The sequence below is a fragment of the Oryza glaberrima genome, chromosome 3, assembly GCF_000147395.1.
Source record: "Oryza glaberrima chromosome 3, OglaRS2, whole genome shotgun sequence".
Taxonomy (NCBI): domain Eukaryota; kingdom Viridiplantae; phylum Streptophyta; class Magnoliopsida; order Poales; family Poaceae; genus Oryza; species Oryza glaberrima.
In genome coordinates, this window is record NC_068328.1 from 4,006,054 (window position 1) to 4,024,273 (window position 18,220).

An 18,220-nucleotide genomic window follows, 5' to 3' on the forward strand; every position below is an offset into this window, starting at 1 on the left:
AAAGTTAAAACTTCTTATAACTTGAAATGGAGAGGGTTATTTTTTTTTTAGTGTTGAGCATGTAGTATGATCATCGACCTCTCACCGTGTATGACTAAATTGACTACACATGCATTGATACGTATGTATCGTGCATATATGCTCCATACTCGTCTGAGTCGTTTGATCATGTAGTTATTGACATGGTCTGGTCTGGTTACGTCTACTGGTCTGCTGGTTTAGTAAAGTCCCAGATTAAGTCGATCCTACATTTCATACCGGCCGGTCCACAAGTCAAGCACATGGCTAACCGTGCATACATACCACTTCCATCATGTAGTATGCAACAATCATGGAGTATAATATTTCATCCCAAACTATGCAAGTGTATGTTAATTAGTATATATTAACCACCAAAAGCAATCATTAATTTAGAATTAATTAGTTTCGGAAGACCTAGCTATGATCTCTAGCCACAAGCCCCACAAGGCAATGAACGGACACTGGACTTAATTAGCACCCAAATTAAATAATATTGTCATCGTCTTGGTCAAGCCATCCTAACGCTGCTGATACAGCTTGACCACCTCAAAGGCTCAAAACCTTGTGCGCTTGCAAGAGCAATCTAGCTAGCTGTTTTCAGTATTAGTCTCTTGACAGAAAGGGAACACCTAATTAATTATTTTATCACTGCCATGGAAGGTCTTTTAAGCTAGCTATTAGCTGCTACTTGCAAACTTCTACATATTACTGTCTAGTTCGATCTCTTTCTGCAGAATCTAATTGGATATTGGAGCAGTATGCTTGATCTGCTTGTGTATAGTTAATTAATACGTTAAATCATTGGAGAGAAATTAATTAATTGCAATATTAGAGTACGTATATATGGTATATATAGTATACATGCATATGGTCTTCAGACAAATGAAGAAGAAATACTAGGAAAGGACGGGAAAATATGAACAAGCATATTAGTCAGCTGAAAGTACTTTTACTTAATTATCTGTCTTCGCGTTCCCTTCAGTTATACGGTCAAGTAGTTGGTCTCCAACAATTCAAAGTTTTCTACCACATTCGTTAATTCGTATTAATATTCAAATGTCCCAAGTTGAAAAATCATGAGCTGGCTAGCTATCTCCCATTCTCCCTTGAATCTTGACGAGTGATGACTGAAGAGTATATATGCACACACTGAGCATTATTTTTTCTTTGATTTGTTATGTCTCATACGTACAAGAAATGTAAGCGAAATTTGCCACAAACTTAGTGGCAATTTCTATAGCATTAACTAGTGCGTGCATCCTTGCTCAAATACTCCACTTAATTATTTTGTTATGTTTACATACCGCGAGTATTATCACAGCCAAATACTCCATCCGTATTTTAATGTATGACGCCATTGACTTTTTAGCCAACATTTAACCATTCGTTTTATTTAAAAATTTTGTGCAAATATAAAAATATATATATCATGCTTAAAGAACATGATGATGAATCAATGCACAATAAAATGAATGATAATTACATAAATTTTTTGAATAAGACGAATGGTCAAACGTTGTAAAAAAGTCAACGGCGTTATACATTAAAATATGGAAGGTAGTATAATGGTAGTGAATCGTCTAGCTAGCTACCTCTAGATCGATCATCCGGCCGCGCATGGGTATCAGCATATATATATATATATATATATATATATATATATATATATATATATATATATATATATTAAATTTGTTTGGTGCTCCATGGTGTCCGGGCTCTATGATTCAAATTGAGTATATACTCAATTCAAATGAGTTTGAAATTTTTTCAAATGTTTAGGTATTAACATTAACTACTTTACTAACTAGTTCATAACAAGTTCAAACTGAATTTAAACATGTTTTTATTAGAATTTGATTCTAGGTATATAACATCCAAACATATAATTAGTTAGGTATGTAATATTGGATTGTGAAATAAAGTTAAATTTTAGTTGTTTTGTTGCTAGGTATTGGTATGAATTGAATACTTATAACTAGGTATATACTCACAATTTGAAAATTTTGAAAAAATTGGGCGAATTTGTGTATTTCATACCATGGTGCCCCATATGAGTGTCCTATATAGTAAATTTGTTTATATATATATATATATATATATATATATATATATATATATATATATATATATATATATATATATATATATATATATATATATATATATATATATATATATATATATATGCTTGATTTTATATTTCTATCATAGCACTTAATTACTTTATTTGTTGTTGAAAACTCAAGGTCAAAATGAGTTTCAATCAGGTCGTCATTGCTAATTTGTCTAGAACTCCTTTGAATAAATGCAGGTAATATATAGTTAATTTATTATTTTCTATCAAGTTCTATTGCAACGTTTGTTAATTTGTGTCTTTGGGAATAAAAGAAAGTTAGCTATATATATAGACATATAGTCAATAAAACCATACGTGTGCATGCATGTTTCTTTAGTTTATTTTCACATTCCAAAAATGGACCAGTAACTAAACTACGTTCACATGCTAATATATCATGTCGCAAAAGTCAAAAGCATTACTAGTACAGTAGAGTAGTAAAAGCAGCTGACCATTTTCTCCGACATTTCTGAGTGCATCAATTATTTTCAATCTTACATTTGCAACTCTACGTGCTGATCGATATAATGTGCCATGCATCCATATACTCAGCCTAATTACTTTGCAGTTCCTTACTTTTCCCGTTTAGGACTCCTAGCACATGTCGAAATTAAACTGATCAAATTTTACCATTTTCACTAGCACACGTACGTACATATAAATATGTTTATCCACATTTTATATGTATATTATTTAATATGCAATTCATCTCCATATGAGAAAGTGCCAAGAAAATTAGATCAAACTTCGTGGTAAATGTAAGGAATAATCAAGAGCTAGCTAGCTTGCGTATGCAGGATGGATAGCTAGCTAAATTTGTGGTACCTGTACAATCATCAGTACCAAATACACTCAATTAATTAATATATTGCTAAATATTATTGAACAACTAGACCAATGGAATCAGATCCATGTGGAGGATGTTGGTTAATCTGCGCCATGTGGCGCAGAATAATCGATCATATATACTTTGTTATAATGCATCGATCTAATTAAGAGATGTGCTTAGTATTTTTTTTCTAGTTAAGAGATCTAGCTACTTAGTTATTAATGCGATGTATACGGTCCACACAGAGGTCAAAGCTAATATCCATTATAATCTGGGTCTTCAGAGGAAGTTCAGATGAAAAATACACTTGCTATGTTTGTTGATGCTGATGATCAACCTAATTATTCTTGGTTTTTGGTACGGCGAGTGCATGTTCAAGGTCAGCCTTCTTCCAAGCAGCTACCTAGTCTTGGTTTCTTGAGTTCATAGTGCACACACATACACATTGTGTACTACTCCAGTTCGATACAGTGGTCTAATTAATTATTAACAAATTAATTAAGTATTCGCAAAAAGAAAAATTGAGCTGGTACTGTTTTATACTCCCTCCGTTTCGAAATGTTTGATGCCATTGACTTTTTAGCACATGTTTGACCGTTTGTCTTATTCAAAAACTTTTATAAAATATGTAAAATTATATGCCTACATAAAAATATATTTAACAATGAATCAAATGATAGAAAAATGATTAATAATTACTTAAATTTTTTGAATAAGACAAACGGTCAAACATGTGCTAAAAAGTTAATGGCGTCAAACATTTCAAAATGGAGGAAGTAATTTATATCCTATATATAGTTAATCATCAGAATCTTTTTTGTTCGGTAAACAATGGAACTCTATATGCATTTGTGTTGCATGCAGAAGACGTAGCTTTCATGGTCTGGAAAAGTGTGAATTGCTGGAAATACATTTTTTTGCTGAGAGAGAAGTCCAAAATGTTCTAAACAACACTGATATATATATAGAGAGAATGAGAGTTTTTTTAAACTAAATATATATAGGGTATCTAGCAATCTTTTTATTGTGTAGGAAGAAGATAATTAACAAATATATATACTAGCACTATACATTATCTATCTAGCAAATTTTGCTACTGGACACTCAAAATTTATTTAATTTGCTGATAGACATTGAAAAACGTGTCACAGCTAAAAGTTATCTTTAAAAGTGGTAATTTGTTAGATGATACTTTTAGCTTAATTAGATAGAGAAATTATTTAAAAATATGAGAATGCACTTAGGGCCAAAAGCTTCTAACTCTTGAGGCTGTAGTAAAGTAGGCATAATTTTTTTGCATGTTTGACATATAACATTTAGTAAATGACCAGTCCATACGACACTGTCACTATTTGGATGTTTGACATTTAGTATTTTTCTCACTACTTTTTGTTTCATGGGTTTTGTGTCCTAGTTAGCAAATATGTGCCACGCCAAGTTGACAAACATATTAACTACTTCCTCCGTTTAACATTACCCATATTCATATAGATGTTATTGAATCTATACATATATATATATATATATATATATATATATATATATATATATATATATATATATATATATATATATGTGTGTGTGTGTGTGTGTCTAGATTCATTAACATCAAAATGAATATGGATAATGCTAAAAAGTCTTACATTGTTAAACGGAGGGAGTATAAAATTTGTTCTAACGACTTTCCCTTGTAAAAAAATGTAGGCATCCAATGGAAAAATAAAATGCAGAACAGATTGAAAGCACTTGTGATCAAATCAAAACCTTGCAAGAAAAGCTGCAGGCTTGCCGCTGCTCTGTTCAGTTTGTTGCTTCCATACTGCGGTGACAGGGAAAGAATAGTCAGCGTTAGGCTTCCATAGCTGCTACTGCTGGTAATACTGCCTCGCAAATTAAGATCGCAACTGACTCAACGTTTAACCGTCCATCTTATTTAAAAAAATAATTAGTAGTTTTATTGTTATATAAGATGATAAAACATAAATAGTAATTTATATGTGACTAATTTATTTAATTTTTTTCATAAAATTTTTAAATAAGATAAGTGATTAAATATTGGGCACGAAAATCCACCGCACACTTAAAATAGGACGTGCTAGTAGACAACTTGTCCATGGCAGCCAAAAGGACAAAAGACATAGAAAGCTGTCCGTTTCACTTGCAGGAGGGTGACAGGGAAGATATAGCCATAGGCATGCAACCAAATTTGCCCAAGCACATTGCATATATGCATGGGTCCCTTTCGGTTTCTTCCGGTCCAAAGCTACCGATCGATCTCTTGCTCTCTCTCTCTCTCTCTCTCTCGGCTTGGAGACGAGACGTTCAATAATTCTCCGATCGAGATGATCAACAGATCGAATAATGGAGAGTTCTCCCCTTGAACGAGACAAGGTCGTCGTTCCCGTGTCTCGAATCTGTACATGCCGAGAGGAAAACCAGTAAAAATCTTTGACGACCAAGCCCCGGGCGATCCAGATCGACCGACCGACCGAATGAAATAACGAAAGCGATACGAGTAATTTTTACTGTGTCGAACGTATGCGTATCGTAACTGTTCTCTTGATCGATCAGCTATATTTTACTTTTCGGAATTTGTTGAAAGATCCAGCAATCGCGGGCCTTTTTCACGCTTGCCAGATTAATCCTAGCTAAATATGTGTCAACAAGATTACAGATCGATTGTTCCTCACTAACACTTTTTCTTCGTTATAACATAGAGTTAGTAATACATGTCATTTTGGATAATGGTGAGATCAAACTTTAATTTTTTTAAATTTGGTTAGTAAAAGTAATTTCTAAAATTTTATCTTAAAAATGTACAGACCATATGTACATATTAAAAAGTACTTCACCAAAAATCATATGTTTGTTGATATTTTTATTTATATTATAATAAAAAGTAGTGGTAAAAGTTATTTTTAAGACCACACCTTTATTCAAAACGATGATAATTTATCAAACCTGGAGGGAGTACAAGGAGTCTGAGGCTTTAAAATTTATCATATAATAAGGACTTTTATAGCTGATGCACTCTCCCAAGCATGGATTAATTAGTCTGAAACTAACCAACAATTAATGAATTAGAAGTAGCTTCCTATTTAATGAGCGAAATTATGGACTTTTGCCTTTTCCTATTTAATTTGTAAGCTATATAATTTTGAATGGAAGGAGTAACATGATTATTTTATTTTTTTTTCATGTTTTTAATCAAAGAGCAAACATATATTACCTTCCGATATTAATTCATATTTCCTTTGTTTTTAATATATGATGGCATCGATTTTTATACATGTTTAACAATTACCTAAGTATTCCCTCCGTTTCTAAATGTTTGATACTGTTGACTTTTTAGCACATGTTTGACCGTCCGTCTTATTAAAAAAATTGTGAAATATGTAAAACTATATGTATACATAAAAGTATATTTAACAATGAATCAAATGATATGAAAAGAATTAATAATTACTTGATTTTTTTAATAAGATGAATGGTCAAATATATTTAAAAAAGTCAACAGCGTCAAATATTTAGAAACAGATGGAGTATCATTTATTTTGTTGTGTCTTTTTTTATTTTTAAAAGGACTTTAAACATGAATTATATTCTTTATATTTGTAAAAATTAAAGACGAATGATTAAATAAATGTATGTTCAAAAGTTATTGGTACTATACATTAAAAAAGGGAATAGTATTTTCCTGGTATTCATACCATAAGGACAACAAAACAACTCCCATGATATTTTCTTTTCTCAAATAACTAACAAAGCCTCATGCCTAATCTCTTTATCATAAGCTATCTGGATCTAGGTAGTTTCTCTTTTCATGTTATTGGGAATATTTGACCGATTTTCTTGATAGCTACTTATGGACATGTGCTCAAAGGATGTAATAAATATGATTTTTTTTAAAAAAAAAGATGAATTCACAGTAACTATTTCTAGTGGCGTAAAAAAAAGGATTTTACTTGCACGAAAAGACATGGTTTGAAGAGAGAGCTCTGGCCATGCAGCAAAGACGAGCCAATCAGCCAATGGTATATGCTGCAAAAGGTCAAACGCATGCATGGGCCCCAGTTGTCAGTGGCATATGCATGACCTCTAATTTATATGGTTTATTTTTTCCCTCGTAATATTTCCCAACATTTTCTGTGTCACGTAGGGGAAGCTGCTTAGCCAGCCTCAGCCAACATGCTTAAACCCTCGCCTCTTCTCCCTATAAATACACTCCCTAACCTTCTTCTCCCTCCCACCCACACATCATTCTTCATCCCCCACCCTAAAACTCAACTACTCATCCTCTAGCTCTCAGCTGCTCCGATCGATCGCCATTGCTAGCTAGCTCTAGCTCAGAGCACGTAGAAACACTTGCCATGGCGGCGGCGCAGCAGCAGCAGCAGAAGGAGGGGGGCGCGAGGCGCACGAGGGAGGAGGTGCCGGCGGTGGGGAGGGTGGCGATCATCGGCGGCGGGATCAGCGGGCTGGCGGCGGCGAAGCAGCTGGCGGCGCACGACCCGGTGGTGTTCGAGGCGACGCCGCACATCGGCGGGGTGTGGAAGCACTGCGCGTACCGGTCGACGCGGCTGCAGACGCCGCGGCCGGACTACGAGTTCTCCGACATGGCGTGGCCCAACCGCGACGACCCCTCGTTCCCCACCCACGTCGAGATCGTCGACTACCTCGAGGACTACGCCGACAGGTTCGGCCTCTGGCGCTACATCGCGCTCCGCTCCAAGGTCGTCGGCGTCAAGTTCCTCGGCGGCCCCTCCGCCGGATTCACCGAGCTCTGGAGCGGCTCCGGCGAGCCCCTCCAGGGCAAGCCCATGTGGGAGCTCGCCGTCTCCTCCACCGACGACCCCGACTCCGACGACGTCCAGGTAAATTAACATACTCCTCCCCTACCATAGGTCGGTCTGGCCGATTGTGTTGTGTAACAAAAACGTAACTCTATTACTCTAATATATTGACGTGCAATAATCTTTTTGCACGTTCGCGAAAAAACGTCTAGGTAAACATACCATGTTAATTCTCACACACCTAGAGCTTGATTTCCGGTCATGGTGATCGATGGATTGGGTCGATATGATGCAGTTGTACAAGTTCGAGTTCGTGGTGATGTGCACGGGGAAGTACGGCGACGTGGCGAGGATGCCGGTGTTCCCGCCGGGGAAGGGGCCGGAGGTGTTCAAGGGGAAGGTGATGCATTCGCTGGACTACTGCAAGCTCAACGAGCAGGAGACCGTCGAGCTCATGAGAGGCAAGAAGGTCGTCGTCGTTGGCTACAAGAAGAGTGCTATTGATCTAGCCCTTGAATGCGCCGAGGCCAACCAAGGTAAAAAATAATTTACTCACCATCGATCGTTGAATATTCGTCTCAGTAAAAAGCTCGATCAATATGCATGGATGTTCTATGTATTTACCGTTGTAGATTAGGTGCAAATTCTCACAAAGACAAAACCATTTTTGTTCTTAATAAATGACTATGTATGTATTGAGTATCTAGGAAATTAACATGCATGTATAACTAGCTAGGCGCAGTCAGATGAGCTATCATGCATGCATGAACGCGGAGATTAACAAGTAAATCATAGAAAAAGAAGATTCATGCATGCCAAGTTCACACATAACTAACTCCAAAGGAACTACATATTTATATCGTGGAAACGTCCAATCATTTGATGAACTTGGGACGGAATTAATATTGTACACTTGCATGGTATAGTAGTAGTATTAATTTGCATACCCAATTTGGTGACATGCATGTAACGCCGTGACAGCAACCTGTCCTAACGAAATTCAGAAGACCCAATCTTAGTTAGCTCTGACACCCTGTTTCAGAAAAGGTCACTCTTGTCTTGATCCGTCGTACACTCCATCTAGAATTTTATTTCTTTTTATGCCACATGTAGCCAAGCCTCCTCTTGCTCTATACAGGTTCAAAGTACGCTAAACACAACACATACGCATATATGCTCTGACTTTTCAAGCTGAAGTGTTTTATATGCTAGCTACGCGTTCCACTTGTCAATCTATTTTTTCTACTCTGAAACTGCGCAGAGATGATCACTCCAACATTTTGACTGTGTACTTGACCATATCAAAGTGCTAGCTTAGTATATTAATTCCTTTTGTTTGGCCATCAAGTTAGTAATTAATTCCAAGTTGATCATGCAGCAACAAAAACTATCTGTCATTAATTCTGAAGAATTATTAATCCTTTAATTTCAAGCTTGTTCAGTTCTGATTGATTGGTTTGGTTGCAGGTGAGGGAGGGCAGCCGTGCACGATGCTGGTGAGGACCCTGCATTGGGTGGTGCCATCCTACTCAATCTGGGGTTTGCCCTTCTTCCTCTTCTACTCCACTCGCTTCTCCCAGCTCTTCTACGAGAGGCCCAACCAGGGCATCTTCAGATCACTCCTCTGCCGCCTCATGACCCCATTGGTATGTACATACTCACTCGATCTACTCATTTCACGTGAACATCTTATCAGAAATTAAGTTCAGAATGTGCATGCTCAAGACTTTGACAATATTATTTTGTTTGTAGTAGCTAGCTAGCTTGTCAGCATCATAATTTACCATGTTTTTTTTTTGGGAGAGCAGAAGGCTGGGGTGTCCAAGTTCATCGAGTCGTACCTGTCATGGAAGCTTCCACTGAGCAGGTACGGGTTGAGGCCGGATCACCCGTTCGTGGAGGACTACGCGAGCTGCCAGATGGCCATCCTGCCCGACGGCTTCTTCGACATGGCCGACCGCGACCTGATCCGCTTCCGGCGCTCCGCCGGCGGCTGGTGCTTCTCCGAGAACGGCGTCGTCCTCGACGACGGCACCCACGTCGACGCCGACCTCGTCTTCCTCGCCACCGGCTTCGAGGGCAAGGACAAGCTCCGCTCCGTCCTCCCCGAGCCCTTCCGCGGCCTCGTCGTCAACAAATCCTCCATGATGCCCCTCTACCGGTACCCACACGTTAACCAACCAATTACACGGCAGACGCACACGCACAATTAGCTAATGGATGAGTTTTTTTTTTTTTTGTGTGTAGGGGGACGATACATCCGCTGATACCGAACATGGCGTTCGTGGGGTACGTGGAGAGCGTGTCGAACCTGCACACGTCGGAGCTGAGGTGCAGGTGGCTGGCGGGGCTGCTGGGGGGGAGGTTCGCGCTGCCGGCGGTGGAGGAGATGGTGAGGCACGTCGACGGCGAGACGGAGGCGATGCGGCGGACGACGCGGTTCTACCGCCGCCACTGCATCTCCACCTACAGCATCCACGACAGCGACGCCATGTGCGCCGACCTCGGCTCCCGCGTCCACCGCAAGTCCAACTTCCTCGCCGAGCTCTTCGCCCCCTACAACAACCAGGACTACAAGGAAGAGTAGCCAATCCTGGCCGTCCATCCTTCCCGTACACCGAATCAAGATACCGTTAATTCAGTCGTATAAAATGATATAATAAGATTCGTTATTTGTTTATAAAAGTAATTAAGTTAATTGATTATTAAGGGCTGATTAATTAATTGTTAGTTAATAATAATGGAGGACTAGCTTAGGTCATGTTCATGTGTCATGTGAACTGGGGAATTGATTTGGTGAGGACTCGAACTACGATCTGGTCTCGGCCGCGACCGGGAGAGGAATCAAATCATATCCAAGAACGGGACCATGTAAGTTAGGTCCGTATGTACGATCTGTACGATCGATGTGTGCATGATCAAAGGTGGTTTTTCCAAACCTCTAAATTTGTAATCATTCTTTTTCGTCTGATGATGAAATTCAATAAAATTCATTTATTGTCTGAAATCGTATCCGCCTGTTTCGATCGCTTCTGTACGTGTGAATTTCATGGATCAGCCATATACTGTTCTGTTTTATATTTCTTACATTGGTTAAATTCAAGGATAAATTTATTAGTTTGTTCAATATTTATGAATGATCTGGGAGTATGATTGGTTTTTAATCAAATGCAAATGGCAACCAACAGCCAAGAAAACAATTCATGGCATTTTGAACTTTTCCACGGGTCAAGTCAATAGCTTCTAAGATGCATATATGATACCTAAAATACAAACCAACCAAGTCAAAATGGTCAAACAGTCGATACTATGTATACAAACTACTAGAGTAGCACTTAACTAAGAGTTGACCACAATAATGCTAGCTTCAATTAGTCGGTACTTGGTAGTTATATGTTTTTTTTTCCTTCTGTAAATATTTTATAGTTCTCTCCCTTTCGGGTTGTTGCACCATAGTCAGATGTTAAGGAAGTTTTGACCCCATATATATATATATATATATATATATATATATATATATATATATATATATATATATATATATATATATATATATATATATATATATATATATAGATCATCTATTCTAGGCGCGCAGGTTTCATGAATGTATATATACACCATGTTTTTCTTTTCTTTTTTTTTCAAGTTGCCCGTTCATGTTGTGGCGTCAACCGGTCATGATTTTGACCACCAATAATCTGCATACGTAGCTATCAGATGGTAAATTTTTAGGCAGTTTAATTAGTCGTTTTGGCCTCTGAAAAGGCAAGCAGCTAAGCTTCTCATCGTTTACTGTATGGAGATACCGTAAAAGAAAAGTAACTAAAAATAATTTATGAGTACACCTTTTACATATGTGTTTCTTAGTAATTTAAAAGTCAATACTGAAAATGAACTAAGATGAAAAAACTTTAAAATGAACTCTAATACCATGTTTTAAAATTTAATTTTTGGCTGTGGGAGATGCATGCACTGAACGACCGTTCCATAATTAATTTACGCACATAACCGAACACATCATCTTGCAAACCCATTACTTACATTATTCCGTTTATTTTTGTTTTTTATTGTCACAATCTTGTCTCTGGATTGTGATTTTTCAGGAGTTGGATTCTTAAAATCTGATTGTGAATTCAGATTTTGAAACATGCGAAATGTGCAATTTATATAATACTTCTAGTGATAGTTTTAGATCAACATCATCACCCCACAAAAGCAGCTTCATTGCTAACTTTTGGTTTTTATTAGAAACCATGCCTCGTTTCTACGAATCTGCTTTCAGAATCAAGCTATTTGCTTTTGCTTTTGATTGTCAAGCGGTGAAACAACAATATGGTACGCACCCGGTGTTTTGCCACGCCTTAATTATGACAAAAGTCACAAAACCCTTGTCACGTCAGTCTAGTCGGCATGATGAAACAAAATTAGGCATGTTGTTTTGTTATTCTAGCCTAGCTGTTGTGGCCAAAAGATTAGTTTTGGAAGTTTTGGTATATAGTTTATTTTAAAAAATAAAAATTTAAAAGGTTCAATAGATAAAAAAAATATAATTATGGGCATTATATGTGTATTTAGACACTCAGAACATCTACTTAATTCCAATACAATGCATATTTCCTCTTTTTTTCCATGATTAATTAATGTTGCGTACGTGTAAATAGTTACCTTTAACTTTGTACGTCAACAATATATTGTGGATACAACTAAGAGGAGAAACTTTGAACAGGAGCCATATCATTGGAGCCTACCACCGTTGCTAAGTCAAATTCAAGCAAATATTTCGTGAAACTCGTTGCAAGTGATGTGGATACCAAGATAATTAGTAAATCGGTTAGCCGATAATGGCTAAACATATGAGAGCCCAACAACTAAGTACTCCAGTGGTTGTATATATATATACACCCCCGTTGGTGTAGAAGCCATTCCCATTATCCAAAAAAAAAAAAAACAAGTACTCCAACTTATGAATGTCAAAATATTTCCTATCTATCTTATCCTAGCAACAGGTGTTATGCTAGAGATCTGAAAAACCGTTTTAATTCATCTAATTGTACGATAAATCTTGAGCTTTTTGTTTAATTTCTGAAATGGAAATAAAACGTGAGTTATAGAAAAACTATATTTTGTAGGCTAGTTGTACCGTTTCATCAGCAATGCATGCAATTGACATTTATAGTTCCAGTGATGAATTAAACTGCAACACCTTTGTTTTCTAAATAGATGGCTTCGTTAATTTTTAGATTAATATTTGACTATTCATATTATTTAAAAGTTTAGTGCAAATATAAAAACTTTTTTTATAAATCATGCTTAAAGTTTCTATAATAATAAAGTAATTAGTGCCAACAAAATAAATAAGACCTATATAAATTTATTTTAATAAGATAAGTGTTGAAACCCTATGCTAAAAACCAACGATACCATCTTAAAAAAAAGAAGTATGTACTACTATTCTGTATTTGTAAAATATATATTTAGCTAGCTAGGGAATGAGCCCTAGAAATAGGATAGAAACTGCGTCGAAATTAAGATGCATGCATGCCATCCTACATTTGGAAGAAATGATGAAATACGTACATGCGTACGACGTAGCCGTATAAGGTAGTAGAAGTTATAGTTAAGCTAAATGTTGTTTATTTAAGGTAGTTCTGAGAAAATAATGTACGTAAAGGAGGAAGATCGATGTACCTTCGTAGAAATTTTGCAACATGAATCCTCTAGGTAGGTTAGTTAGGTCGACGCTGGTGGTACGTGAATTTCCTGCATATATATTTTCTTCCGTTCCATTAATTTCAAAACTGGTCCTAATAAATTATTGTTTCTATCTTCAATTCGATCCATGTTGCACTCAAATTAATTAATAAACTGCAACTTTTTCCAAAGCTTGGAATTCAAGATTTGCTCACGTCAAGGATTCAACACGCGAACGAAAGAATTAATGTTTCCATTTTCAAAACTTGCACGAACGACGACGAAACCATATGCTTGTATATACAGCTGAAACGCAGTAGCTAGTGGCGTCTGGACTTTAATTTGATCAACCGAAAGACCAAGACTAGTAGTACTATTACGCACGAGAGAGAACTAACACAACACATTATATTAATTAATCCAATCGTATATATGCAACGGCCGGTTCGTCGTCGTCTCCGTTGGGTTTATTTGATTTCAATTCGTCCGAGACCGATCGATCGAGCCGCTCCCACGGTATACGTGGTCCGGTCGGTCGGTCGTCTGGTCCAGGTTGAGTTTTCACTCCTGGTCTGGTCCGTACGTACGTGCGCATGTACGCGTTTGGTATGTCGCTTTTGAACACTGTACTAGTGCTATATATATATCCTGCACGTGCCTGATATATACATGGGTCGCGCGCATTAATGAACCCGACGACACGCGCGCGCATCATCCGTGACGTACGTGTTCGTGTGTATAGCTCGCTGTTCGTGGCCAAGGCGCCAACAACCACACGTACGTCGACGTCGGTCGGCTTAATTCCCACCAGCAGCCGATCGTGCAGTGCAGAGACGTACAGCGCAGTGTGACAGTCGTAGCTAGTAGAGAAGGAGAAGAAAACTGAAAACGGCCGAGCGAGCGAGGCGAGCCATCGACGTCTCGCTGCATGGTCCCTCGACGCGTAACGGTGTACCACCCACACACGCCGCAGCAACCAAATCGGCCTGGGAGTTGAGCAGCGTACGTGTCCTCCCGCGGATGTCTACACCGGCCGGCCACGTACATCGCCGTCGTCGCTGCGCGACCGCTCGCTGGGCCGCGCGTCCATATCATCCCACCGCGACGGGCTCCGATCCACTTCCACTCCATCTCCCGACTCGACATCCTCCTCCGATCCGACCCGGGCCTCGCCTCGCGCGCGACCCCGCGATTCCGCCGCTTCGCGCGGGCCGTTCGCTAAGTTTTCTTCACACGGCCTGTACGTCTCGGGGACGCGCAAAAGGCAAAAGTACACCGAAGGTCCCTCAACTTGTCATCGAGATACAAAATCATCCTCAGACCACAAACCAGATATCCCATGTCCCTTAACTAATCAAAACCGGTCACAAAAGGTCACTCGGCGGTTTTTACCCCGGTTTTATCCTACGTGGTTACTGAGTCAGCGTGGGACCCATATGAACCCCACATGTCAGCTTGGGCCACGTCAGCCTCCTCTATCTTTCCCCTATTCTCTCCCTTCCTCATCTCTCTCACTCTTCCCTTCTCTTCTCAGGTAAGCAGCGTTGCTGGCACTGCCGGGGAGGAGACCGCCGGGGCGAGGCGGGATCAGCCGGAATGCTGAGCTCGTCCGCATCCTTGCCACCGTCGCCGCCGGGACCCTCCTCAGCGCCGCCTCGATGCTCGCGTTCTGACCGCCGGCAACGACGTCGGTGTGGGGGATGGACACCGAATAGCTCCGGTAGTCCGTTCCCTCGGCAGGTGCCAAGTGTACTTGGTGTACGCCGACGCTGGGTGGAGGAACACCGGGATGTAGCCGGCGAGCATGGAGTCGAACGTCGACTTGCGGGTATAGGAGTCGCCACGCGGTTGGATGCAGAACACGCGGAATTGAGGAGCTCCATGATCCGCCCCGGCGAGTTTCCGAAGTGGGTGCAGGACGGCGACACGCGGTGCACTGCTCGATGATCTGGGCGCGCACGGTCTTGGTGCTCCCGGAGCGGCTTAATAGATCAAACTCAACTGATACAACATTAAGTATGAAAAGAAGAACGATATCTAGACAATCAAGCCGGTAGAAGTTTCATAGAGTGGCAAATATCTTATATAATCTAGATCAACGTCAAAATCTAACCTAATCGGTTGCTCTCTACTAACAGATGTTAGCCGATAGTAGGTTAGATATCAATATTGCCAAAGATTATGTAAGATATATGATAACTACATAAACGAGATTAGAGTATCATAAAGATGGAAGTACTAATCCTGAGAACACAATCCGTCATAACAAGTTTTACCTCTTGTCGAAGATCGAAAACGATGCAGCTCAACCCGAAAGCAAGAACTCGTCGAAACAAAACTAAAGCAAAAGGGTGGCGATGCGCCGAAATTATGTTGAACGTGTGTGTTCTTAATTACATAGGGCTCGGGGTCCATTTATACCCGAGAATTACAAGATATGCCCACACTGGACACGACTATTATCTTTAACAAACTCTAAGATACCATAAGTCTTTGCGGCAGACTTTTGCTCACATTTATCTACAAGGAATTTACATAAAATATCCTAATTAATAGATACAATTGCCTTCCCAGGACTCTATCCGTACGTGGCAATCATCTTGAAGTACATTAACTTGAACCCGATGTCGCGTACAAATCGTATTGTCGGAATCGGCTGTATCGGCTTACTCAGCCCGACTCAAACCCAACCGATCCTAATCGTAGCCGATCTGGACTCCAGCCGATTCCTGCTCTGTTTCCGAACTCGATCTCCGCCTCCAACTTTGCTTTGATCCAACCTTCTTTCCTGACACAGATGTTACCAAATTTAGTTGTTAACACATGCCCCCCAAGTCCGGGATATTTGATAATGTTCCGGATTTGCCGTATACCGACTCCGAGCAAGTTTCGCACTCCGCCGCTTTTGACCGTTATTCCAGCGCCTTAAATACTAACCGTTACCCCCGAGAAATCTCACGCCGTGACTTCCGTTTTCACCGCTCAAGCGAAACCTCTTCTCTCTCTCCTCCGGCGACTCCTCCGGCGCAAAGGCGATTTCCAGGTGACTTCCGCTTCGACGAGATTTCCGCCCGCAGCAATGTCGTCTTCCGCCAGCCCATCTGGTGCGCCATCAGCCGAATATGCCGAGGTAAGTTCTCATCGGCTAACTCCCCTTCCTTAGCAGCGGATCGATTTTCTCATATCTCATATTGCTCTCTTCCTCTGGATCGCTTTGGATTTGTAGCACCTCTCCAACCTAGTTGCGATTCCTAGCCTGTCGCATGAAAACCACTACTTTCTCGGCCCAGTCGGCAATCCTGACCCCACCGAGTTCATCATTGGTGAAACCAATAGGATCCCCTTCAGATTAACCAACCCAGATCTAGGTCACTGGAGGAATACTTTCAAGTCCTGGCCGTCTCTAGAGAAAGTTCCACCAGAAAAGAGTTGGACTACATGGTTCAAACGTGTATCAGCCAGCAAGAGGGTTCACTGGGATGAAATTGGAATCGGCCAAACACTTGACCTTACTATAGCAAATCCGGCCAAAGAAGAACCTCTGATGGCAGCTGCTTCTTACTTTTGGTCAAACACCATTAATGCCTTTTTGTTTAATCAAGGGCCGATGACCCCATCTCTCATAGATATCAGTATGATCACGGGCCTGGATGTCACCTCATCAGCCAATCCTATGAGTTTGAACACAAAAAACCAATATGACTTCAAGACCAAAAGCATAGGAGGCTGGTCAGGCTACGTAGCAGCATATATGGGCCAGGGCTCGGTCACCCCTTGGGAACATGTGGCTTTCTTGTTAATGTGGCTAGAAAAATTTCTTTTCTGTGGATCAAGTTGCGGTCCCACAACCAACTGGCAATTTCTAGCTGAAGCCCTAGAAACAAAGAGACAATTCCCCTTGGGTAAAATCCTCCTCGGCTATCTATACCAGATGTTGAACAATGCATCGGCCAAGATAGCTGTCGGCTCAGTAGTTGGAGCAGGTGGACCCTGGTGGTTGCTACAAACTTGGTTAAACCTGATAGTCATGAAGGTTGTCAATCGGCCATCCGTATCAGAGGCTGAGTTCCCAAGACTAGAGCTGATCGTTAAAGACGACGGAGAGGAACTCACTCATCATCATATGGAGAGTACGCCTCTACACCAACCGATGCTGGGGCAAAACTATCGGCTGAACTGCTCAAAGATTGGTTCTGTAGCTTCTATGAAGGCTTTCAAAAAGATGCTCGAGTTTGGTTTCTTTATGAAGATTCTGCAGAACTTGAGCACCCACTGGACTTCAGATTCGAAGACATCAACCACGAAATATACCAATCGTCCAGGGAGATTTTCTCAGCTGCAATCAGCCCATGCATCCTTCCTGTTGGCATTCATCAAGGAAGAAACATCCAAGCTTCTTATGAATTCTATCATCCAATGAGCTCAGCTAGACAACTTGGAATGAGCCAACTCCCAATCGGCTTATTCTTTGCCGACAAGATCCAATGCCGAGGAGAAATTTCATCAACCTTGATGATGGATCAGCCGCTCAACCTCCAAGGACCCCCTCTGGGTAGTATTGACAACATAGAACTGGCAACGTTCAGAAGCAAAAACTTCGACAGGTGGTGGGGCGAATGGAAGCTACATTTATTTCACCAACCAGCTTCAATGTATATGACAGACCTTTTTCCAGATGTTGTCCCTCAAGTAAGTCTTTAACTCTACTTGATTTCGTTTAAATAGTTGTTTAGCCGATTAACCTCAACTAATCCTCCTTTTGAT

At 40.0% G+C, this 18,220-nt stretch overlaps 1 protein-coding gene across 1 annotated transcript; it reads left to right on the forward strand.

Annotated features, from left to right (window-relative positions):
* The first annotated feature begins 7,339 nt into the window (after positions 1-7,339).
* Positions 7,340-10,461, forward strand: LOC127768621 (probable flavin-containing monooxygenase 1). Its single transcript, XM_052294239.1, has 5 exons — positions 7,340-7,843; positions 8,058-8,298; positions 9,230-9,408; positions 9,571-9,923; positions 10,010-10,461. The coding sequence occupies exons 1-5, from the start codon at positions 7,340-7,342 to the stop codon at positions 10,347-10,349; spliced, it is 1,617 nt and encodes a 538-aa protein (XP_052150199.1). The 3' UTR covers positions 10,350-10,461.
* Positions 10,462-18,220: the final 7,759 nt, after the last annotated feature.